Source organism: Mastigoproctus giganteus, chromosome 10 (genome assembly GCF_048544385.1).
Source record: "Mastigoproctus giganteus isolate SK-2022 chromosome 10, ASM4854438v1, whole genome shotgun sequence".
Lineage (NCBI taxonomy): Eukaryota > Metazoa > Arthropoda > Arachnida > Uropygi > Thelyphonidae > Mastigoproctus > Mastigoproctus giganteus.
The window spans coordinates 164718420-164744168 of NC_143584.1; the positions used below are offsets into that span (position 1 = coordinate 164718420).

The window sequence follows — 25749 nt, forward strand, 5'->3', positions numbered from 1 at the left end:
AAATTTGGAGGAACTGTTTACTTATTTGAAACAGATAAATCTTTATAGTAAATAGCCTATGATCACAATAACATGAGAAATTTGTGATAAGCAAAAATTTAACAGGCACAATATGGCCCAAGAGGCCCTTGTGCCAAAAACCCAAATACAACAACAACAACAACCTTCAGTTGCCACTTCTCAGCCCATTTTCCCAAGTTATCTAGATCCAGTTGGAATAGCATACTGTCTTTACTTTCTTAACAACCCTGTAAACCTTTGTATCATCTGCAAACTTCAACATTAAGCCTGATATACCCTAATCAATATCACTGATGAATACACAAAACAATAATGGGCCAAGCACCGAACCCTGGAGAACTTCACTAATAACATTAGTCTGCAAAGAGCAGTGTCCATTGATTATCACTCTCTGTTGTCTCCCACTCAACCATCCCTTTATGCATTGTAGCAACTTGCCCTTAATGCTATACTGCTCCAATTTGTACAGCAGTTTCAATTTGCAACATTATCAAAATCTTTCCTGAAATCCAAGTATATGATATCAAAATTATTTTTTGCATCCAGTTCTTTTGTGACCACATCATAGTATCCAATCAAATTGGCCAGACAAAACCTCCCTTTAACAAACCCATGCTGTGTCTTAACTACTACTGCAGTGCTAGCTTGGGGGGGAGACAAAGACTAATAGATTAACAGTAGCCACTGGCAGAGGTGAAAGAGATTCTTGCACTGCTTCTATTGGAATGAACAGAAGCCTGAAAAACAAGATGCAGGATATTTCAGAGACTGCTGGGAGTCATTGCGGTACAAGTAAACATATGTGTTGTGTTAGGGTAGCTAAGAATAGAAACAGGTGCATGTATACTTGCGTGTACACCAATGCTAGGAGTTTAGTAAATAAATTTGATGAATTTGAGGTATTGCTCAAAACATCAAAGGCAGATATTGTTGGGATATCAGAGACGTGGTGTCACACAGATATAAGAAATGCAGAACTGGAATTTGGGGAGTACGTCTACAGGAAGGATAGACAGGATAGGAAGGGAGGAGGGGTTATGCTATTAGTTAAGAAACACATAAAATCCAAGCAAGTGAAGCCAGTCGACATCGCTGGACAGTGCAGTGTCGAGTCAGTTTGGTGTGACATAAGCATTGGGAGATCAAAATTGAGAGGAGTATGCTATAGGCCTAATGACTCTGATGAGTATAATAAGAAACTGTACAGGGAAATAGAGTGGGCAAGTAAATCAGAGAGTCTTATAATGGGGGATTTTAATTTCCCAGATATTGACTGGAATTTGGGGGCTGGTCACTCACACACCAGCAAGGCTTTTGTGGATTTATTGGATGATTGTTTTCTACATCAGCATGTTCGGGAGGCAACTAGAGGGAGTAATACGCTTGATTTGATTATCAGTAGTGATTCTTCATGCATTAAGAATCTGCAGATAAATGAACCACTAGGTGGCAGTGATCACAGTGTGCTGAAGTGGAATTTACTCAAAGAGTTAACTACCATTAGGGGTAAAGGGAAGGGTTATTGCTTTCGTAAAGGCGACTACGATGGACTGAGACAGTATTTAAATTCTATACAGTGGGACCAACTGATGATGTTACCAACAGCAAATTCAAAATGGGAAGCATTCAAAGAACTGATCTTGGAAGCTAATAGGCTTTACCTACCAACTAAGAAGTATTGTTCAAGGTTTAGGCCTAAATGGATGTCAGATGAACTAATGAGACATATGGCAGAGAAGAAAAATTCATGGGATACATACAAATTAACACATGACACAGATGCCTATGATAGATACAAGTTGATCTGTAACCAAGTTACAAAGGAGGTTAGGCAGGCGAAGGCAGATTACGAGGAATCTTTGGCAAGGGATGCAAAGAAAAACAGCAAAGAGTTCTTTACTTATGTAAACTCTAGAAGGAAGGGGATGAATCAGATTGGTCCCCTTGATATCGATGGGTCAACTGTTGATGATCCTGCTCAGGTAGCTAACAAACTAAATGAATATTTTGCATCGACATTCACACATGGGAAGTTATTCAGCGAGGGGAATGCCAGAGGTGTATTCAACTCTGGCAGTAAGCTAGAGAATCTTGTAATAACTGAGAGTAAAGCGGAGGAGAAATTGTTGAAGATAAAGACAAGAAAGGCACCTGGGGTGGATGGGATCTATCCAGTTATATTAAAGGAGGCAGCAAAGGAAGTAAGCAATCCCTTAGCCATAATTATGAGAGCTTCCTTGGACTCAGGGGATGTACCCACAGACTGGAGATGTGCAAATGTGACCCCAGTTCACAAAGGAGGATCAAAGGCTGACACAAGTAATTATAGACCTGTTAGTTTAACTTCTGTTCCAGGAAAATTAATGGAGGTACTGGTTAAAGAAGCACTGTAGGATCATCTAAACAAGACTTCAGTTATAGTTCGGACACAGCATGGTTTTGTTAAGGGAGAGTCTTTCCTGACCAATTTGATTGGATACTATGATGCAGTCACAAAAGAACTGGATGCAGGGAATAATTTTGATATTATATACATGGATCTTAGAAAGGCTTTTGATACTGTTGCACATGGAAGACTGCTGCACAAATTGGAGCAGTGGTGTAGCATTGGAGGCAAATTGCTGCTGTGGATAAAGGGTTGGTTGAGGGGGAGAAGACAGAGAGTGGTAATCAATGGACACTGCTCATTGTGGACTATTGTTATCAGTGGAATCCCTTAGGGTTCAGTGTTGGGTCCATTATTGTTTTCTGTATTTATAAATGATATTGATGATGGTATATCAAGCTTAATGTCCAAGTTTGCAGACGATATGAAGGTTGGCCGGGTTGTCAAGGACACTATGCTGCTGCAACAGGATCTGGAAAGGTTGAGCAGATGGGCTGAGAGGTGGCAAATGAAGTTTATCATTGACAAATGTAAAGTACTACATATGGGAAACAGCAACCCCAGAGCAACGTATCAACTCTCTGGTACTACACTGACAGTGGCAGAGAATGAAAGGGACCTGGGGGTGGTTGTGCAGGCAGATATGAAATTCTCTGAGCAGTGCAGATGGGCTGCAAGAGTAGATCATGGTGTATTGTCAATGATATATTGGAATTTTTCTAGCAAGGATAAGGAGGTGATTATTCCCTTGTATAAGGCAATGGTCAGGCCACACCTAGAGTACTGTATACAGGTCTGGAGTTCTCATTTCAAGAAGGATGTAGAGCTGCTGGAACGAGTACAGAGAAGGGCAACAAGATTAGTGAATGGAACAAAGGGGTGCTCTTATGAAGAAAGGCTTAAGTTTTGCAAATTACGGTGTCTGGAGACTAGACACCAGCGAGGTGATCTGATAGAGGTGTATAAAGCCTTGAATGGTTTGAGCATGCTCAATGCTAATGGCATTCTTCCTCTTGCTCAGAATAATCACCTGAGAGGGCATAAATTCAAATTGAGGAAAGACAGATGTAGGATAGACATGCGGAAATTTGCCTTTAGCCAGTGGGAGGTTGGCTGGTGGAACAGACCTCCATCCCTTGTTGTGGAAATTGATAGCCTAAATAAGTTTAAGGCTCAGCTTGACAGGTATTTTGAACGAAAAGAGGGGTGAAGTGGAAGTGGTTTTTTTTGGCTGATGCTGCATAAGCTTGCTTTCTTGCATCAAACACCTCTGCTAATGCTAATGCTTGTCTAGATGATCCTGCAATGCTTCTTTATCCAGCGACTCCATTATTTTCCCCAGAACACAAGTTATACTAACAGGCCTATTGTTACTTCTGTCACATGTTCAACCCCCTTTGTGAATTGGGAATATATTTGTACACCTCCAGTCCATGGGGACCTCCCCTGAGTCCAAGGGTTTCCTTACTTCCTTTGCTGCCTCCTTTAATATAACTGGATAGGTGCCTTCCGTATATTTAACTTCAACAATTTCTCCTCCACTTTTCTGTGTTATTTCAAAATCACTTGGCTCCCTGTTAGAGTTTGATAAGCTTCTGGCATTGCCCTCTTTGAATAACTCCTTATGTGAATGTAGATGCAAAATACTCATTCAGTTTATCAGCTACCTGAGCATGATTATGAATAGTCAAACCATTTATGTTAAGTGGACCAATCTGATTCATTCCTTTCCTTCTAGAGTTTGTTTACTTAAGTAAAGAACTCTTTGCTGTTTTTCTTTGCATCTTTTGCCGAAGCTTTCTTGTAATCTGCTTTTGCCTGCCTGACCTCCTTCGTGACTTGATTACAGTTTAGTTTATATCTGCCATAGGTTTCTTTGTCACCTGATAATTTATATGCATCTCATGCATTTTTCCTCTCTGCCACGAGCCTTATTAATTCATCTGACATCCGTTTAGGCCTAAACCTTGAACAGTATTTCTTAGTTGGTATGAAAAGCTTAGTAGCCTCCAATATTAAGTAACACTACTGATAATCAGTAGTGATTACTCTCCCTGGTTGCCCTCAAACAGTCATCCAATAGATGTAGAAAACAGTCATCCAATTAATCCACAAAAGTCTTGCTAGCGGGCCTGTGACTAACCCATAAGTTCCAGTCAATATCTGGAAAGTTAAAATCCCCCACTACAAGACATTCTGATTTACTAGCCCGCTCTATTTCTCTGCATAATTGCTCATTGTACTCATCAGACTTATTAGGCCTGTAACACGCACTTACTCTCATTTTCCCTTTCCCAGTGCTCATGTCACACCACACTGACTCAGCATTGCATTGTCCACCAATTTCAATTGGATGCACTTACTTAGATTTTGTATTTCTTAACCAACAGCATAACCTCTCCTCCCCTCCTGTCCTGTCTATCCTTTCTGTACACATTTTACTCCCGAAATTCCAGTTCTACATTGCTTATATCTGTGTGACACCAGGTCTCTGATATCCCATCTGTATCTGCCTTTGTTGTCTTGACCAGCACTTTAAACTCATCAAATTTATTAACTATACTTCTCAGGGCTGGATTTCTCTTTAGGCACTGTAGGCACTGTGCCTAGGTCCTACAAAGGAAGAGGAAAAAAGTAAAAAAAATAGGGAGGAAAAGGTTTTCAGATTTAAAAATAATGCAGTTATAAAATTCCAACATTATACTTGAAATTAAAAGGAAACAAAATCTACAATATCATCAATATCTAGATTACTTGTAACATTTCTTAAGATCACAAAAGTTTCTGCTACTGCACTCCCGCTCCTGACCACTCGGCTATGGAGGTTAGTACATCTACAATACGATAAAAAATTTGAATTCGAAATGTATCTTTTGCACTCAGTTCTGCTGGTACCAATTCCTCCGATGTTTCATCAAATGGTTCTTCCTTTTCCACATTCGGTCTTCATATTGTCTGTAATCAGAATTTGGAATGAATTCTTTTGCCATTTTTTTCAAAATCATCAAATTTGTCTTCGTCTCGAGCATCAATCAAATAATCCAGAAGAGCATCGTATAATTTCACAATTATGCATACTCAATTCCAGGTTCTTTAATTGCTTTATTTGCTCTATCTATATTTTTTTAGATCTTCCAAATGACAGTCATTAATGCTGTTTCTAACCTGTTCAGTTTATTTATCAAAGCTTTTGCTTCATGAACCACTGCCGGTTTTTGTTCTTTGCATTCTGAGATATCAACCAGTGCTGCACGAATTTTACTGAAATATTTTTTTTTTGATGATCTCGCAGCATCGTAACGTGATGACCATCTTGTGTCTGATAGATTTTTGACTGAGATTGTATTCTCCATCATACTCAATTCAGACCATCTTTGTGGTGAGGTTGCAAAGAATGTATAGAACCACTATAAAATGCCGAAAAAATTAACGGAAGCCAAACAGTTTTCTGTGGATGTGATCCCTACTAAATTAAGAGTGTGTTGAAGCACATGGAACCCATACTACTAGTTTGTGGACTTGAATCTGGCTTGGACTCCAGAATACATCCCACTCATATTAGCAGCATTGTCATGTGGCTGAGATCTTCAGTTTGCTACATCTGTTCCATTTTTATCAAGAACAAATGCCACCATGTCAAAAAGATATTTTGCATCATGCTTTTCAATGGGAACAAACATCAAGAAACGTTCATGTACTTCATCTTTTGATACATAATGAATAATGACCAACAACTGATCTGTGTGACTTATATCAGGAGTTGAATCTTCATTTTTTATGGAAAGCTTTTTCTTTTTTCATAACCAGATTCCTCTTTTCGCATATATCTCTCAGACATTTTAAATCACATCAAACACAGTTAACACAAATTTTTCTAGGATCAGAATATGAAAAATTGAAAATATAGCTCACCAGTTGTCTTTTAAAATTCAGACTATTTTCTTAAATTGTCAGACCACAAACTTATTCCGCTATTTACTACCTCTCTCTTTACATATAACTGACATGTACATATTTGTGAATACAACTGTTTTTAACAGGAGAATGCACATTTAACTCTCTGCAAAACAAGTCAGTTTAACAAGATAAGCATGAGACAACAGTCATAGACATTTATACACATGCATGCGTTGCTGCGCTGATCAATTGCTCATACTTGCAATACATCAAAAGATTTAATTCGCAGTCAGTGTGTTAATACAGTATAATTTATAATAAGAAATATTTTATTCCTCTTTTCCCACTTTTCAGAATAAAAGTGCCTAGGGCTGGCAAACATTAAAATCTGGCTCTGATACTTCTAGCATTGGTGCACATGCAAGTATACATGCACCTGTTCCTACTTTTAGTTACCCTAACACAGCCCATGTATTTACTTGTTTCACTATGACTCCCAGCAGTTCTGGAAATCCTCAGCAACATGTTCTCCAGGCTGCTGCTCATTACAATAGAAGCAGTGCAAGAATCACTTTCGCCTCTGCCTGCAGCTACTGTTAATCTTTTAGTCTGTGAATCCCCCCCCACCCCAGCTAGCAGTTTTCCAACCCAACCTAACACTGCCTTGATAGCATCAGCAAATATGCTTGCATCCTTTTGTTTAAGTGTATCCCAAACCTGTAGAAGTAGTCTTTCCTATTAGCAAGCACAAGTTGCACAAGCATATGAGGCTTAATGTCCTAGTTTGCAGATGATACAAAGGTCGGCAGGGTGGTTAATAATAGGAATGATAGTATGCTTGTGCAACAGCATCTAGAAAAGTTAGGCAGAAGAGCTGAGAAATGCAATTGAAGTTTAACATTGACAAATGAAAAAGGACTGCATATGGGTAGCAGTAACCCCAGAGTAACATACCAGCTGTGTGGTACTACTCAGAGTAGTGGAAAATGAAAAAGACTTGGGGATAATTGAGCAATCAGATATGAAGTTTTCTGAGCAGTGCAGACAGTTTGCAAGAGTAGTTCATTGTGTCTTGTCAATGACATACAGCAATTTTGCTAGCAGGGATAAGGAAGTGATTGTCCCCTTGTATAAGGCAATGGTCAGGCCACATCTTGAGTACTGCATACAGGTCTTGGAGGCCTCATTTTAAGAAGGATGTAAGTTTGTTTGAGTGAGTACAGAGAAAGACAGCGAGATTGGTAAGGGGAACAAAGGAGTGCTTTTACCAAGAATGGTTTCAGTTCTGCAATATCAGTACCTTGAGAGTAGGCACCTGTGAAGTGATCTGATTGAGGTGTTTAGGGCTTTGAACAGATTAAGCAAGCTCAGTGCTGATGGCCCTTTTCCTTTTGCCCAGACTATGCATATGAAGAGGCACAAATTCAAATTGAGGAAGTATGTTTGCATAATAGATGTGCAGAAATTTGCCTTTAGCCAGTGGGTGGTTGATTGCTGGAACAAACTTCCAACTGTTGTTGTGGAAGTTGATAAATTAAATAAATTCGGGAAAGAACTGGACTAACTATTGGAGGGAATGGATGGGTGAAATGGGAGGGTTTCCTTTTTTTTTTTTTTGGGCTGATGCTGTATGTACTTGCTTTCTTATAAAAACAACAATTTTATGTACAAGTATAGTAAAAAAAAAATCAGAATTAAATTTCCCCCAAGAACTGTTGACTCCTGTAAATATGCAAGTAAAAGCATTGCATTTTAACAAAATGCATTCATTTTAATTTTTTTTATTAACAATAACAAGATTTTTTAAAAATTTAATAAAGGGTTTCTTAAATAATAATAAAATATATGTGCTGTAATTATAGTTATCTGAAAACTATAGAAACAAAGTGATTTAAACAGCAGTTACATGAATTCAATGTCAAGAGAGTGGATTTGTCTATGCAATGTGTCATTGCAATGAAGCTTCAATTACAGCATGATCCAAAAAAAATAAATGAATAAAATAACAGTAATAATAATAATTAAAAAAAAAAAAAAACATTTCCCTTAAATCTATTCGAAGTACTCACTTCAAGAACACCAGATGGAAGTTTGATCCAACAATCAATCACTCTCTGAAAGTATATTTTTTCACATCTATCCACATCCATCCCTTTTCAGATTAAATTTATGTCCTGTTATGTTTGTTTGTTGTCTAAAAAGGCATAACAGCAATTTACGCAACCCATTTAAAGCCTTAAACAGTTTTGTAGAATCTTTTATAAGTGTCAAAATATATGAGATATAATGTATAATTATACTCTAAATATATAATTTAGTGTCAAAATATGTATAATTTATTTTCAAATGAAAAGAAAGTATACATATTTTCTTTTCATTTGAAAAATCCTTATACAATGGACCCCCACTCTCTGATTGGTTCACTTTACGATAGACTCTCAATAATAAAATACCGTTTTATTATTGAGATTTTACTATACGATATTAGTTTGGCATAAAGGCCTTCTAAACAAGTTTCCATCTTATGGTTTACCAATTAGTTATCCAGTTTTCTCTCTGATCGCTCACTGAGGGTGATGGTAGATGGCTCTCTGTCTTCTAACTTCTCCACTAATGCCGGTGTCCCCCAAGGTTCAGTTCTTTCCCCCACTCTTTTCCTCTTGTATATTAATGACCTTCTTCCATTGACTGGAAATCCTACCCATAGTTTGGCTGATGATAGCACATTGCATTCCACTTTCCATTTTGAGAAACCTTGTCCTGCTCAATCAGCTTCAACTTCTCGAAAAAAAATCTGCTACCAATTCCTTAAATGCCGATCTTTAGGTAATTCTCCAGTGAGGCAAAGACAACTTAGTTGATTTCAACCCTTCTAAAACTCATATCTCGCAAAAAGGATTCTTCTGCTCCTATGCTTATCTTTAGTGACACTCCGATTTCTAGGCAAAATGATATATCTCTTTTGGGGATTACCTTGACTTCTAATCTCTCTTGGCACAAGCACATTACAAATATTGCTTCCTCTGCATCTAAAAAACTTGATTTTTTCTTTTGCTCTCAGCGTTACTTTTTTTCCAAACAGCTGCTCACTCTGTATAAATCGCAAATCCGCCCTGCAATGGAATATTGTTTCCACATCTGGGGTGGTGCCCCCAAAACCTCTCTCAGGCTTCTTGATTCCATTCAGAGAGGGCAGTTAGGTTAATTAATGATTCATCTCTAACAGAGCCTGTCCACTCGCTTTCTCATAGACGTACTGTTTCTGCTGCATGCCTCTTCTACAGATACTTCCATGGGCACTGTTCTTCTGAATTGGCTTCGATAATTCCCGCTCTCTCTTTCAAAACAGTCCGAACATGTGCGACCGCCAGCCAACATCCATTTACTGTTCAACATCAAACCCACAGAACCAACTTTTCATCTTCCTCATTTATTCATTCAACTGCCGTTTTCTGGAACAACCTTCCTTCATACATCTTTTCTGAAAATTACAATCTACAGAAGTTCAAGTCCAATGTCAACAAATATCTTCTTTCATCTTCTCAACCTCCAACCCAAGCACGGTACTAAGTACTATAGGTTCTAATACCTCTCGTGTTTGGGGTTCTCATTAAAAAAAAAAAAAAAAAGTAATCGCCATTCATTGTGATCATGTTTGCGAATTGAATTTTAATTCTATTAAAGTATAAAGCACAAATTTACACTTTATTACCTTACCAATTAACAAAAGTAAATGATATGTGAAAAATCAGAAGAATATTTTTCACATGTTAGCAAAATAAAAATATATATATATATATATATATATATTTTTTTTTTTTATGTGAACCCCTAACTGCCCTCTTCTGAATGGAATCAAGAAGCCTGAGAGAGGTTTTGGGGGCACCACCCCAGATGTGGGAACAATATTCCATGGCAGGGCGGATTTGCGATTTATACAGAGTGGGCAGCTGTTTGGAAGAAAAGTAACGCCGAGAGCGAAAGAGAAAACCAAGTTTTTTAGATGCAGAGGAAGCAACATTTGTAATGTGCTTGTGTCAAGAGAGAGATTAGAAGTCAGGGTAATCCCCAAAAGAGAGATATCATTTTGTCTAGAAATCGGAGTGTTACTAAGATAAGCATAACAGCAGAAGAATCCTTTTTCCGAGATATAAGACAAGACTGAGTTTTAGAAGGGTTGAAATCAACTAAGTTGTCTTCGCCCCACTGGAGAATTACCTGAAGATCGGCATTTAAGGAACTGGTAGCAGATTTTCGAAAAGTTGAAGTTGATTGAGCAGGACAAGGTTTCTCAAAATGGAAAGTGGAATGCAATGTGCTATCATCGGCAAAACTATGGATAGGATTTCCAGTCAATGGAAGAAGGTCATTAATATACAAGAGGAAAAGAGTGGGGGGAAAGAACTGAACCTTGGGGGACACCGGCATTAGTGGAGAAGTTAGAAGACAGAGAGCCATCTACCATCACCCACAGCGAGCGATCAGAGAGAAAACTGGATAACCAATTACTAAAAACAGTTGGCAAACAATAAGATGGAAGCTTGTTTAGAAGACCTTTATGCCAAACACGACCAAAAGCCTTTGAGATGTCAAGAGCAACTACTTGTGTTTCACCGAACCTTTCCATTGAATTAGGCCATAAATGGGTAACATAAGCCAGAATATCACTAGTGGATCGACACTAACGGAATCCATACTGGCGATCGTTGATCAGACGGAAGGTTTCTAGGTAGTTTAAGAGTTGGCGGTTAATTGATTTCTCCATTACTTTAGAAAAAGTAGAAGTAATTGCAATGGGACGATAATTGGATAGGAGGGATTTGTCACCCTTTTTAGGAACTGGCTGGATATGAGCAAATTTCCAAGCAGAAGGAAAAACACCTTTGGAATAAGAAAGTGAAAAAAGGCGGCAAAGAATAGGAGTACGTTCAAGAGCACAGGTGAAAACTAGTGGAGAAATACCATCAGGACCTGGAGCTTTCTTAGCATCAAGATTCATCAAAATCCTTCTGATATCCTTTTGACGGAAAACCACAGGAGGCATTGAATGGAGCGTGTTGGGAATGGTGGGAGGTGTTTTTCCAAGATCATTAATGCATGAGCTGGAAGAAAAATGGGATGCTAGCAGGTCAACTTTATCCTTGGCTGAAGTGACAACGGAACCATCTGGTTTGGACAGAGGTGGGAGCAGAGATGGGCAAAAGTTGCGGCCAATAGCTTTGGCAAGAGAACAGAATGCTCGGCTACCATTAGGGCAAGAAGCAAGTTTTCTACTCAGCCTGTTCAAACTCTAGTTTGGACTGATTAATAACTGCTTTACAATTGTTGCGAGCTTTGGTGTAGGCAGAAAATGAAACTGAAGAATTAGAAACAAGCCAATCATGATATGCAACATTCTTCTCTTGGACAGCCTTAGCACATTTATTGGAAAACCAAGGTTTAGATAAAGGACGAGATTTTAGAGTGGAGTGTGGGATAAAGGATTCCATTCCTGCAAGAATAATTTCACTGACACGATCTGAGCAAATGTTGACATCAGAAGTTTTGAAACAGTAATCCGACCAAGGAAAAGAAGAAAAGAAGTCTCGCAGGTCATCCCATTTTGCATTCTTGTAATGCCAAACAACACTAGGTTGGGAATAGCCATGAGATAAAGGTTCCATTGGAGAAGAGACAATCACCAAGTTGTGATCTGAAGTGCCTAAAGGACCTCTCGCTTCAACCGTGTACTTAGAAGGGTTGTTTGTGAGAAAAAGATCAAGCATATTGGCTGTATGATTAGGATTGTCCGGTATTCTTTTAGGTAAATGAACAATCTGTGCAAGGTCAATAGTAATTGCAAAAGCCTCAGCATCTCGACCTGCTGGGTCGGTGTGACTAGAAAACGGAAGCCAGCTGGAGTTGTGAACATTAAAATCACCAAGGAAAATTACCTCACTGTTAGGAAAGTTGGACTGGAGAAAGTTAAGTTGCAAAGAGAGGAAGTCAAAGAGCTTCAAGTGATTAGTGGAGTTGGGAGAACGGTAGAGACAACAGATGAATTTGACACAATGAGGTAGAGAGATTTTAGGCTAGAGAAGATCAATGAGAGAAGATTCCAAATTGCCAAGTCTCTAACAGGGAATATCAGAACGGACATATGCACAAGTACCACCTTTGAGGTGAAAGGAATCATACAGCGAATAATTTGGGCATCTGAGATGAGCAGTAGTTGAATCAACCGATAACTGAGATTCTGTCAGAAAAAGTACATGGGGTTTGGTAGACTGCAAGTGGAAATGGACATCGTTGAGATTAGAATTTAGAGCACGTATATTTGTGAAATGAATTAGGAAGTGCTTGGGAGGTTTAGATCTTTTCGCAGATAAGCTTGCTCTATTAGTTTGACAATTAGCATTAGCATTAGTAGAGGCATATGATGCAAGAAAGCAAGCTTATTCAGCATCAACCAAAAAAAAAAGAAAAAAAAAAAAAAAAAAAAAAAACAACCACTACTCCCATTTCACCCCTCAATTCGTTCGAAATACCTGTCCAGCTGAGCCTTAAATTTGTTTAGGCTATCAACTTCAACAACAAGCGATGGAAGTGTATTCCACAAACCAACTGCCCGCTGGCTAAAGGCGAATTTCCGCACATCTATCCGACATCCGTCCTTCCTCAATTTGAATTTATGCCCTCTCAGGTGATTATTCTGAGCAAGAGGAAGAATTCCATCGGCATTGAGCATGCTCAATCCATTCAAAGCCTTGTACACCTCTATCAGATCACCTCGGCGATGCCTAGTCTCCAGGCTCTGTAATTTGCAAAACTTAAGCCTTTCTTCGTAAGAGCAACCCTTTGTTCCATTCACTAATCTTGTTGCCCTTCTCTGTACTCGTTCCAGCAGCTCTACATCCTTCTTGAAATGAGGCCTCCAGACCTGTATACAGTACTCAAGGTGTGGCCTGACCAATGCCTTATACAAGGGAATAATCACATCCCTGTCCCTGCTAGAAAAATTCCTGTATATCATTGACAAGGCACCATGAGCTACTCTTGCAGCTCATCTGCACTGCTCAGAGAACTTCATATCTGCCTGCACAATTACCCCCAGGTCCTTTTCATTCTCTACCACTGTCAGCGTAGTACCACAGAGTTGATACGTTGATCTGGGGTTACTGTTTCCCATATGTAGTACTTTACATTTGTCAATGTTAAACTTCATTTGCCACCTCTCAGCCCATCTGCTCAACCTTTCCAGATCCTGTTGCAGCAGCATAGTATCAGTAGTGTCCTTAACAACCCTGCCAACCTTTGTATCGTCTGCAAACTTGGACATTAAGCCTGATACACCATCATCAATATCATTTATAAATACAGAAAACAACAATGGACCCAACACTGAACCCTGAGGAACTCCACTAATAACATTAGTCCACGTTGAGCAGTGTCCATTGATTACCACTCTCTGTCTTCTGCCACTCAACCATCCCTTTATCCATAGCAGCAATTTGCCTCGAATGCCACACTTCTCCAATTTGTGCAGCAGTCTTCCATGCGCAACAGTATCAAAAGCCTTTCTAAGATCCAAATATATAATATCAAAGTTATTCCCTGCATCCAGTTCTTTTGTGACTACATCATAGTATCCAATCAAATTGGTCAGACAAGACCTGCCCTTAACAAACCCATGCTGTGTCTGAGCTATAACTGAATTCTTGTCCAGATGATCCTGCAGTGCTTCTTTAACCAGTGCCTCCATTAATTTTCCTGGAACCGAAGTTAAACTAACAGGTCTATAATTACTTGTGTCAGCCTTTGATCCTCCTTTGTGAATTGGGGTTACATTTGCACATCTCCAGTCCATGGGTACCTCCCCTGAGTCCAAAGAAGCTCTCATAATTATGGCTAGGGGTTTGCTTACTTCCTTTGCTGCCTCCTTTAATATAACTGGATAGATCCCATCCACCCCGGGTGCCTTTTTTATGTTTATCCTCAACAATTTCTCCTCCACTTTCCTCTCAGTTATTAGAAAATCATCTAGCTCACTGCCAATGTTTACTTCACCTACGACATTCCCCTTCCTGAATAACTCCTCATGTGTGAATGTAGATGCAAAATACTCGTTTAGATTGTTAGCCACCTGAGCTGGATCCTCAACTGTTGAATCATCAACATCCAGTGGACCAATCTGATTCATCCCTTTCCTTCTTGAGTTTAAATAGGTAAAGAACTCTTTTCTGTTTTTCTTTGCATCCTTTGCCAAGGATTTCTCATAATCTGCCTTTGCCTGCCTAATCTCCTTTGTGACTTGGTTACAGACCAACTTATATCTATCATAGGCTTCCACGTCACCCATTAATTTGTATGTATCCCATGCATTTTTCTTCTCTGCCATATGTCTCATTAGTTCATCTGACAACCATTTAGGCCTGAACCTTGAACAATATTTCTTGGTTGGTATGTAAAGCCTGGTAGCTTCCAAGATTAGTTCCTTGAATGCTTCCCATTTTGAATTTGCTGTTGGTAACATCATCAGTTGGTCCCACTGTATAGAATTTAAATACTGTCTCAGACCAGCATAGTCTCCTTTACGAAAGCAAAAACCCTTCCCTTTACCTCTGATGGTAGTTACCTCCTTGAGTAAATCCCACTTCAGCACACTGTGATCACTGCCACCCAGTGGTTCATTTATCTGCAGATTCCTAATGCATGAAGAATCACTACTGATAATCAGATCAAGAGTATTACTCCCTCTAGTTGCCTCCCGAACATGCTGGTGTAGAAAACAATCATCCAATAAATCCACAAAAGCCTTGCTAGTGTGTGAGTGACCAACCCACAAATTCCAGTCAATATCTGGGAAATTAAAATCCCCCATTATAAGACTCTCTGATTTACTGGCCCACTCTATTTCCCTGTACAGTATCTTATTATACTCATCAGAGTCATTAGGCCTATAGCACACTCCTACTCTCAATTTTGATTTACCTATGCTTATGTCACACCAAACTGACTCAACACTGCACTGTCCAGCGATGTCAACTGGCTTCACTTCCTTGGATTTTATGTGTTTTTTAACTAATAGCATAACCCCTCCTCCCTTCCTATCCTGTCTATCCTTTCTGTAGACGTTGTACTCCCCAAATTCCAGTTCTGCATTCCTTATATCTTTGTGACACCACGTCTCTGATATCCCAACAATATCTGCCTTTGATGTTTTGAGTAATACCTCAAATTCATCAAATTTATTTACTAAACTCCTAGCATTAGTGTACACGCAAGTATACATGCACCTGTTTCTATTCTTAGCTACCCTAACACAACCCATGTGTTTACTTGTACCGCAATGATTTCCAGCAGTCTCTGAAATATCCTGCATCTTGTTTTTCAGGCTTCTGCTCATTCCAATAGAAGCAGTGCAAGAATCTCTTTCACCTCTGCCCGTGGCTACTGTTAATCCATTAGTCTTTGTCTCCCCCCAAGCTAGCAGTTTTCCGACCCACCTAACACTGCCTCGATAGCATCAGCAAATATTCTTGCACCCTTTCTATTTAAGTGTATCCCATCCCTGTAGAAGCAATCTCTCCTGTTAACAAGTACAGTCCAGGCTGAAAAAAATTCTACCCCTTCAGCCTTGCACAATCTTTATAGGGCCGAATTGATCGACAAGGCTCTCATCATATACTCCCTCCTATCGTGTCTGGGCAGAATTGCAGACACTTTCAAATTCAACCCTACTTCACGGCTTTTTTTCAACAGTGACCTGTACTTGTTAAGTAATTCCGCTGGTCTCCTACTCTTAATATCATTAGTGCCAACGTGTACAACTATATCACCTTTTGTGCCCTTAAAAGATGATATCTGCTCTACAACGTCATCAACCTTTGCCCCTGGCAGACATACCCTGGTCCTGTTCCACCTATCCTTTTTACAAAGCATGTTCCCCGTTTCCCTGACAATTGAGTCACCAACAACTACTAGTTCCTGTTGGACCAGCGCATTCTGCCTTGGGGGCTGCCTCTGTGTTGCAAGATGACCAAGTCCCAGCTCTGGTGTTGATGTGGGCAGCTGAGAGCTTGATGGGCCCCTCAATTTATTTCCTTCGAGGGCATCCACCCTGTCCTTCAAGGTCTCATATAGGCCCATAACAACGCCGAGTTGTCGCCTAATTTCCTTGCACTCCTTGCATCGTGCACACACAAAGACATCCCCCATGGCAGTATCATGTCCCGTACCCGATTGCTCCGCAAACATCAAGCAAACAGTGCATCTTAAAAGGCCATGATTCAGGGGGCAACCGCCCCCCTCAGTTCTCCCCTGAGTCACAGCACTCCCATTAGCTTGAGCCTTTTGCTTTGCTGCTCTGGTCAGAGTCATGATTTCGATTTAAATGTCAATAAAATTACAATTTCAGAACAAAATTAAAACCTTAAACTTGTATCTTAACACAGTTATAACGCTATATTTATTTTTCGGTATCGAGTGTTATCTACGAGTTCCCTTTATATAACTTCCGTATCAAGTATGTATTAATTATTTGCTACGTTTGTACTCTAAGTCGTTATATATATATAGTTAAAAGTACAATTTAATTGACAATGAAGTTTAACAAGATTAATAGATGTACTGATTAATTGACAATATTATATTATGCACTATACTATACGAAGCTAATGCTATCGAATTCCGGATATGCTGTATCGCGCTTCAGTAACGAGTGTTATCTACGAAATCCCTTTATATAACTTCTGTATCAAGTTATGTATTAATTATTTATTTTTACTAATTATTTATGTTCCGTAACCTAAGTGGTTATATGTATAGTTAAAATTACAATTTAATTGCCAATGAAGTTCGACAAGATTAATAGATTTTACTGATTAATTTTCACGTAGCAATGGCGGCCGTTTATGAACGGTAAACACGTGGATTTGATACCCTTTCCGATACTAAGTAATACCTACAAAATCTCTATCTAAGTTATTTTAACTTTAAGTACCGTAAATAGGAATATAAAGCTACTCTAGAAATAAGTTAATATGTCAATTTAAACTAATAAAGCAGAAAATAAATCAGAAAAAACTTCTCTATTCCAAGAGCGGCAGAAAGGCACGTCCGCACAGGAAATCCTCGACCTCACCTTGAATACACAATTCATTGTGTATTCAATAGTAAGAAAAAGTGGGTAGGACATGCTGTATGAAGTAATGAAATTTTTGGATATGGCGTGCACTTGGTAAGAATATGCCCAGATCCTATACATAACGTGGCCTCGACAATGCTCCCCGCATACACACTACTCGGACTCCCTCCAGTCACTATCTGGCAGAGTAGAGGTAGCAAGATTATACACTAGCTGATCTGGAAGCCTCCTAGAGAGTTACCAATAGGTTCGGTCCGGTGTACTAACTAGCGGCTGGCCTGCGAACACAGTTTTAGAGCTGTACCCTCGAAATGTAAAGAATATTGGATCTCGCCACAACGTTCGTGGCGATTAAGTTATGTACGTATGCTTACGTACATAACTTAATTAATATGTAGTTTAATATGTACATACTAACTAATTTATATTTATGTTCACTAACTTTTTTCTTTCTTTCTTTTTTTTGGTTGTAAAATTTAAAATTTAAAAAAGATAAGCAATCAGTAAGAAAGAACATGGCACACACAAATTGCAACTAACACAATATGCTCAAGTGAGATATGGAGTAACGAGTTTATGAAGCTTAAAAAATAGGAATGAAGAGAAGATTCTGAAAAGTTATTTATGTTTTTATATGATTGATTATTTCACGAAGGGGAAACACATTTCACCATAATGACGTAAAAATCCACAGAATTCCAGCTATTGGTATTATCACAAATGCAATAAGACCACGTTTACTACCCATTTATAATACCACTTTTCTGATTGCACTATCAGAAAAGTTCAATAAACCAGAAACTGCAAATTGTTTTTATTGTCTAATCTGTGGAGGTCAATACCATATTGGTATTGACCTCCAGAAATGTGCTTTATAAAAATATCACAAAGGCATTCAAAATTGATTCTTATAACCGAACATATGATAATGAAAGTGTTGTTCATTTAAATGATTTGAATTGGTTTTTTGAAATTTGATTCTATAAAGCGACTGATTCTACTACCCCAGGGGCTCACATCTGGTGAGTATGGCATGACACACCCAGGGTCCTGAGCTTCTTCTCTTTCTTGGTGATTCTCTCTCTCTCTCTCTCTCTCTCGGTGGCTCAGGAATTTTTTTTTTTGGCTGGTGCAGCATAAGCCTCAGGCTTCCTTGCACCATATAGCTAATAATAATAACTAGTGATCATGTTAACTGGCATCTACTTATTTCACTTTACAATGGGCTTACAGTTGTTTCCAACTGGATCACATAGTCCTTCTTCTCAGCCAACAGCAGCATTTGTAACCATGTCGGCACATGTTTTGTTTTTGGAACCCTTAGTTGAAGTGATTTTTTGTGTTGTGTTTATTTGTCTCTGGAATGGATTAATATCATAAAGTGCGGGTCCACTGTAATTTACTGTATTTGTAGGTGCAGCATATTTATTAACTTAATTTGATGCAAGTTCCCTTTTCATTATAAAATGTTTAACAACTCTCTAGATATTTTGGCAAGGACCAAGATAAAAAATAGAGTATTGGATATTAACTAAGTATTCAGTTATCTGAAGTATATTGCTTACAATGAAACATTTAGATTTTCTAAGAAATTTTGTATTTATATATTTTTCTGTTATGTTCTTTTAGTATATTAATACCAAGGAAAAGTCTTTGATTAGTATATTAAAGAGTTATTCTCTCTTTTCAGCTATTGCCGTCATAAGTGTACTGGCAATTGTTGTGATCTTCTTGGTTGTATCCCTCTCAGTTTTGCTCTGGAAGTATAATGTAAGATCACGGACTGCTGTCTACCAGCTTCTGCCTACAAAGTAGATTGTCTACTAATTTTGTGGTTTGTTTAATTAACAATCATTGTGCCTGAACACCTGTATGCTAGAAAATTCTGTTGTGGGTTTGTTTCAATAATTCTGTATGTTTGTTACTGTCTGCGTTAATGTCTTCAAAACAGTCTGAAGATTAAAAAAACAAAGCGAAGCAATATAAAGTGTCACCATGGACTGTGAAGTTTTTTATTATTTTTTTTTAAATGTTAATGTCAGTGAATGTTTGTATCTGTGATGTCATATGCTGTTTTATGTAAAAATAAGTTTTAGTTGGTTTACTTGATCATGTATAGCTATAATACAGTGTATTCTCGTTAATTCGATATCAGATTATTCATATATGATGCATTTCAAAGTCATTACCATTTCCCAACTAAATATAGGGTTTTTTAAACATTTTTGTATGGATTAGTCGAAATACGTCTACAATGAAATTCTGAATTTGGGTCCTGGACTTGTGAATGGATTGTATAATTTGAAAATAAATATGTAAAATAGCATTAACCTAATGCTATTTTACATTCGGTATAATAACATTAAAAATAAAAGGATCTCTCTATAGTGACCATAAATTTTTACTTCTTTATCTGAGTTTTTACTTTTTTATTACAATATTCACATTTAAAAATGACAGAACGCTTCATGTATATTGAGGTAATTGATGAGCTAGCAGCCTGACTATGAGAAATCATTTGTTAAGATCTCCCATGGTCTTTTCTTGCAGTGCGGTAATGAAATGAACATTGTCTAGAAGTTAATTTCATTAGTTAGAGTGTATGTTTATTGGCATGGCCCCAAGAAAGCAGAAAGCTTTGCCAATCACAGATAAAATTAAGATTTTGCAAGCTGTAGATAATGGTGTGCATTCTAAGACTGACATTGCCAAACAGTTTGCCATTCCTAAGACTACTGTGTTCACTATTCTGAAAGATCGGAAAAAGATTGAAAGTTTAGAGAAATCTGCTGCACCAGCACTCGAGCACGAAAGACAAAATATCTGGATCTTGAAAAGGTACTTTTAGAATGGCTAATGATGATGTTTGCAAAATATGTTCCCGTAGATGGTAATTTTTTTTAACAGCTAAGGCTGAATTGTTTTTGCATTGAAAGGATATTGAAGAATTTAAAAAGTTCAGATGGATGGTTCCAGAAATTTAAGACTTGGATTGGCCTGTCTTTCAAAAATGTATGTGGTGAAAGTGCAGCCATAGACATTGACACTACAAAGGAATGGAAGGAAAATCGTTTAAAAAATGTTTTGCTGACCACAATGACGTCTTCAATGCTGATGAAACTGGACTCTTTTATTTTAAATTTTCTACCAGATAAAACACATTTAAAAGTGAAAAAGGCCAAACAATAGATTACCATTCTCCTAGCAGCAAACGTGTCTGGCACAGAGAAGCTTCCTCTTTTAATCAGTGGGAAAGCCCAGAAACTTCAATGCTTTAAAGGTTTGTAGACATTACCAACTATGTATCATGCAAACCAAAAGCCATGAATGACATCACAAATCTACAAAGAATAGATCAGAGACTTAGATCATAGGATGAGTGAGAAGAATAGAAAGATTTTGCTGTTTGTGGATAACTGCACCCCTCATTGTCAAGTAAATAACTTATGTGCAGTCACTGTTCAGTACTTGCCACCAAATAAGGCATCAATTCTTCAGCCACTTGATCAAGGTATAATCCAGAGTTTTAAGAAAAACTACAGAAGAATGCTATTAAAGAAAATTGTGTTATGCCTTGAAAAAAAAATTCAGCGCAAAATCGACATCCTGCAGGCAATGTATTTATATGTTTCAGCATGGAACGGAGTTGATGAAAAAGTAGTAGTAGTACAGGCATGTGATGCAAGAAAGCAAGTGAATGAGCTTATCATCCAAAATAAAACAATTAAAAAATCACACGTTCATTCCTTCTAAAAGTTTGTCCAGTTCCTCCTTGAATTTATTTAAGCTATCAACTTTCTGCAACAACAGATGGAACTTTGTTCCAGCAATCAAATACCTTCTGGATAAAGGCAAATTTCTGCACATCTGTTCTACACAACTGTCTTTCGTCAATTTCAATTTATGCCCCTCAGGTTTGTAATCTGAGCAAGTGGAAGAATCCCATCAGAATTGAACCTGCCCAACCCATTCAAAGCCTTATACACCTCATTCAGATCGCCTCGCAGGTGCCTAGTCTCCAGCTGCTGCAATTTGCAGAACTTGAGCCTTTCTTGGTAAGAGGAGCTCTTACCAAGAAAGGCTGTCATCTCACACTCAACTGTCATCGCACACTCAACCACCCTTTTATCCATTGTAGCAACTTGCCCTTAATACCATACTGCTCCAGTTTGTACAGTAGTCTTCCATGCACAACAGTGTCAAAAGACTTTCCCTTAACAAACCCATGCTGTGTCTGAATTATTACTGCAGTCTTGTCTAGATGCTGCTGCAATGCTTCTTTAACAGTGGCTCCATTATTTTCCCCAGAACAGAAGTTAAACTAACAGGTCTGTAATTACTCTTCACTCTTTGATCCCTCTTTGTGAATTTGGGATACATTTGCACATCTCCAGTCAGTGGGAACTTCCCCTGAGTCCAAGGATGCTCTCATAATTATGGCTAAGGGTTTGCTTACTTCCTTTGCTGCCTCCTTTAATATAACTGGATAGATCCCATCCACCCCAGGTACCTTTCTTGTGTTTAACTTTAAAAATTTCTCCCCACTTTGCTCTCAGTTATTACAAAATCATTAAGCCCACTGTTAGAGTTTAATAAGCTTCTGTCCTCCACTTCTCTAAAGAATTCCTCATGTGTGAATGTAGATGCAAAATACTCATTCAGTTTGTCAGCTATCTGAGCAGGATCACCAACAGTTGAACCATCGTTATCAAGTGGACCAATCTGATTCATCCCCTTCCTTCTAGAGGTTATATAAGTAAAGAAATCCTTTGCTGTTTTTCTTTGCATCCTTTGCCAAAGATTTCTTGTAATGTGCCTTTGCTTGCCTAACCTCCTTTGTGCCTTGATTACAGACTAGCTTATATCTACCATAGGCTTCTGTGTTGCCTGATAATTTATATGCATCCCGTGCATTTTTCTTCTCTGCCACAAGTCTCATTTGTTCATCTGATATCCATTTAGGCCTAATCCTTGAACAGTATTTCTTAGTTGGAACAAAAAGCCTAGTAGCTTCCAAGATTACTTCCTTGAATGCTTCCCATTTAGAATTTGCTGTTGGTAACATCATCAGTTGGTCCCACTGTATAGAATTTAAGTGATCGCTAACTGCTTCAAAAGTGCTGGATTTACTGCCTTGGATGATGCAATGTGTGAAGTTTGCATGCGTTTTCCTCTATTAATTGTGAAGAACGGTGTGATAATATGGAAGAAATATTTGAGCGTGTGCTTCATCACCTAAACTTACAGGTAAACTTAATCTTCAAAGATTATGCAGAAGTGGATACGGACATTGAATGTTTCAGGATATGCTCGAATGAAGAAAAACTCATTGCGGAAGTAATGGAATTCTTTTGAAATTTGTAGTGATGAAGATGAGGAACCTACTGTGGTTGAACAAGAAGTTTTAGTGAGAGGTGCTCATCAAGGATTAGAACTTGTATGTCGATTTTTTTTTCAAGTGCAGCCTAACTGCAAAAGTGAAATAACTGCTGTCTTACGCCTTCATAATTCTCTTTTAAAATATGCTCTACCATTGAAACAGCATGTTTTGACAGATTATTTTAAAGTATGAAGCAAATCTGTTGATAGGTCTTGTAGTGAAATTTACTATTTAATTGTAACTTTATTGCACCCTACAATCTGGCAGAATTTACAATCATAATTGTCTTGTTTAATGCTGTAGTACATATTATAAATAAGATCATACTATATTGTATTAGTAGAATTATGTTAAATGTTCAAGCTTCTATTTTTTTATTGCTGATTTTATGAACGATCAATATAATGTCTTTCTGGTATAACGACTGTTTCTCTTATTCCCTGGGGGAAGGGTCATTATATAGAGCTTCAATTGTAGTATCATTATACAAGTATGACTTTTTTTTTAATTTCTGTTCACTTCCTCAAAAACGGCATTCAGAATCACAGAGAATTTATGTAACGATAATTTGCATTATGGGTGCACGAGACTTATTTTGTCTACACGCTTTGGGAGAAAAAAATATATTGATCATTAATTAATAATAAAAAAATGATTTCCCAATGCAATTGCAGTGAATCTTCAAGTGTTCCCATGTATGCACTCAATTTGAGAGCGAAAGATAATAAATATACTTCTACATTGGAGTTTTTGAAGAAATTAGCAATTCTTCTTAAGGAATTTGCAACAGAGTATGCAGAAATAATTTTTCTGCATGTAATAAAAAAAGATCATTGCATTTTGTTTTTGCTGCCATTAAAACCACTGTGTCATTTATCATATGCAATTGTACATGCCCTCTAATGAAAGAGTATCCAATTTTGGAATGTTATTGCTATTTAATTCTTTAATCCATACAAATAAGGGTGACATTTCTCTTCTCCAGAACTGCCAATCATTGAATAAACTTTGTAACATAGTGCAAAACTACTCTTGCTAATTACAGCTACATAAACTGGTCATAGAGCACTTGCATGAACTCTGATCAGTTTGATGTTTTTAGCATTAGCATTAGTAGAGGCATTTGATGCAAGAAAGCAAGCTTATGCAGCATCAGCCAAAAAAAAAAAAAAAAAACCCACTTCCACTTCACCCCTCTGTTCGTTCAAAATACCTGTCCAGCTGAGCCTTAAACTTATTTAGGCTATCAACCTCCACCACAAGGGATGGCAGTCTGTTCCACCAACCAACCACCCGCTGGCAAACTTTTTTTAGAGTAGTTGAGAGAGAGAGAGAGAGAGAGAGAGAGAGAGAGCGAGCGAGCGAGCGAGCAAGCATGGGTGTCTAATGTGTGGGTGAAGCTTTAAAAATACACATTTAATTATAGTTGTCAAATTTTAACTCGGTTGTGTGGAATTAAATCTATTTTTATGTGTGTAAATTAGGTCTGCTAAGAGATTAACCTTAAAGCTGCTTCGGGAACTTTTCTTTCATTTTTGATACTACTTTGCCAAGTCGGTTAAAAGGATATAGAAGCTTTACATTTGAATTGAACAGTTCTAATGTCTTTTTCTCTTTTTTTTTTTTTGTTACGTGTTATTTATTTTGGTATGTACAGTAGTTACGTGTGATATTTTCTTTCATGTGTGTTTCATGATTAGTTTTTATGCGTGCCACTCTCAGAAATTCACCAAGACTGAAAAATATCCAACCAATTTTCACCATCATCAGCACTTGAATAAATGAAAAAATCCCTCCCTCCCTCCCTCCCTCTCAAAAGTGACACAGAGTATGTTTAGCCAGTAGAATTACATTTCAGTTATAAATATAATCAACAATGTATTATTTCAATAGTACTGTTTAAAATAAATCAGAATATTTAAAGCAGCAAAGTAAATTTAACCTTCTTAACATAAAATTTATTTTACCCAATTTGTTTCTCACTAACTAATTTATTTTTATGAGATAAAAGAAAATATCACAGATAAACAAAACCTGCGGATTCATCACTTATTTTTGAATAAATTTTGCAGTTTTAAACAAAATATCATGGTAATATATTTACACTGTTTTAAACAAAATATATCAATATATTAGTAGTTGTAAAAATTTACTTTGGATAAGAAATTGTCAGAGGATAAAACAGAAAAGTATCACAAAAATTCTCTTGAAATCAGTTGAACGTTGTGGAAAACAAGTCAATATAACAATAACAAAGTCTGTTTTTAAATCTAACATAAAACAGCTTTTTTCGGGAAAAATCTTGTTATTTTCCCTTGATATAATTTTACAATTTCTTTTTCTGAACAGTTCTCTTTTTCAGATTTTGCTTAATCAGAATTTTCAGATACGACATAGGTTTTTATCTTTTTACTTAACTTACTTTCTTACACAACTAATCTCATTCCTGGTGCTTTTGGGTCCAATGCAGATAAATATTTGTACCTTGGAGGCATACACACCATATCACAAATATGAAATTTGTGGTCAGCTGAATGAAGATTTTTTTAAAACTATTTTTTCTCAATTGTACACTTAAATTATTTCACTACTTTTTTTTAAGTATAATACAGGAGGGCCTCGATTAATGCGATTAATTCGTCCCGCGAGCGCATCGCGCAAAACGGAAATGCGTTAATCAAATATAATAACCAATACGAAAAATTATAATTGGTCCTTGACCTTCTGGAATGTCCATAAAGAATTTTAAAAATACCTTTTAAATAACTTTTTGACTGTATACAATGTAAAAGATAATGAAAATAATTATGGAATTAAATGTTTATTGCATAAAACAGCGGTTCCCAAACTGCGCTCCGCGGAATATTTTAAATTTTTGAGGGAAACACAGCGATACTCGACATCTGTCGGACACCGCGCGAACTACTAGCTTGAGGTAGT

The 25749-nt window shown here is 37.6% G+C and overlaps 1 protein-coding gene across 1 annotated transcript in view; it reads left to right on the forward strand.

Moving 5' to 3' along the window:
- The window catches only part of LOC150079447 (prostatic acid phosphatase-like), a 193373-nt gene extending 174079 nt beyond the window's left edge, over nucleotides 1–19294 (forward strand). Inside the window, exon 10 of the mRNA XM_090383075.1 lies at nucleotides 19120–19294. Coding sequence (XP_090239201.1) covers nucleotides 19120–19244 — 125 coding nt within the window. The 3' untranslated portion in view covers nucleotides 19245–19294. The remainder of the gene's footprint in view (nucleotides 1–19119) is intronic.
- Nucleotides 19295–25749: the final 6455 nt, after the last annotated feature.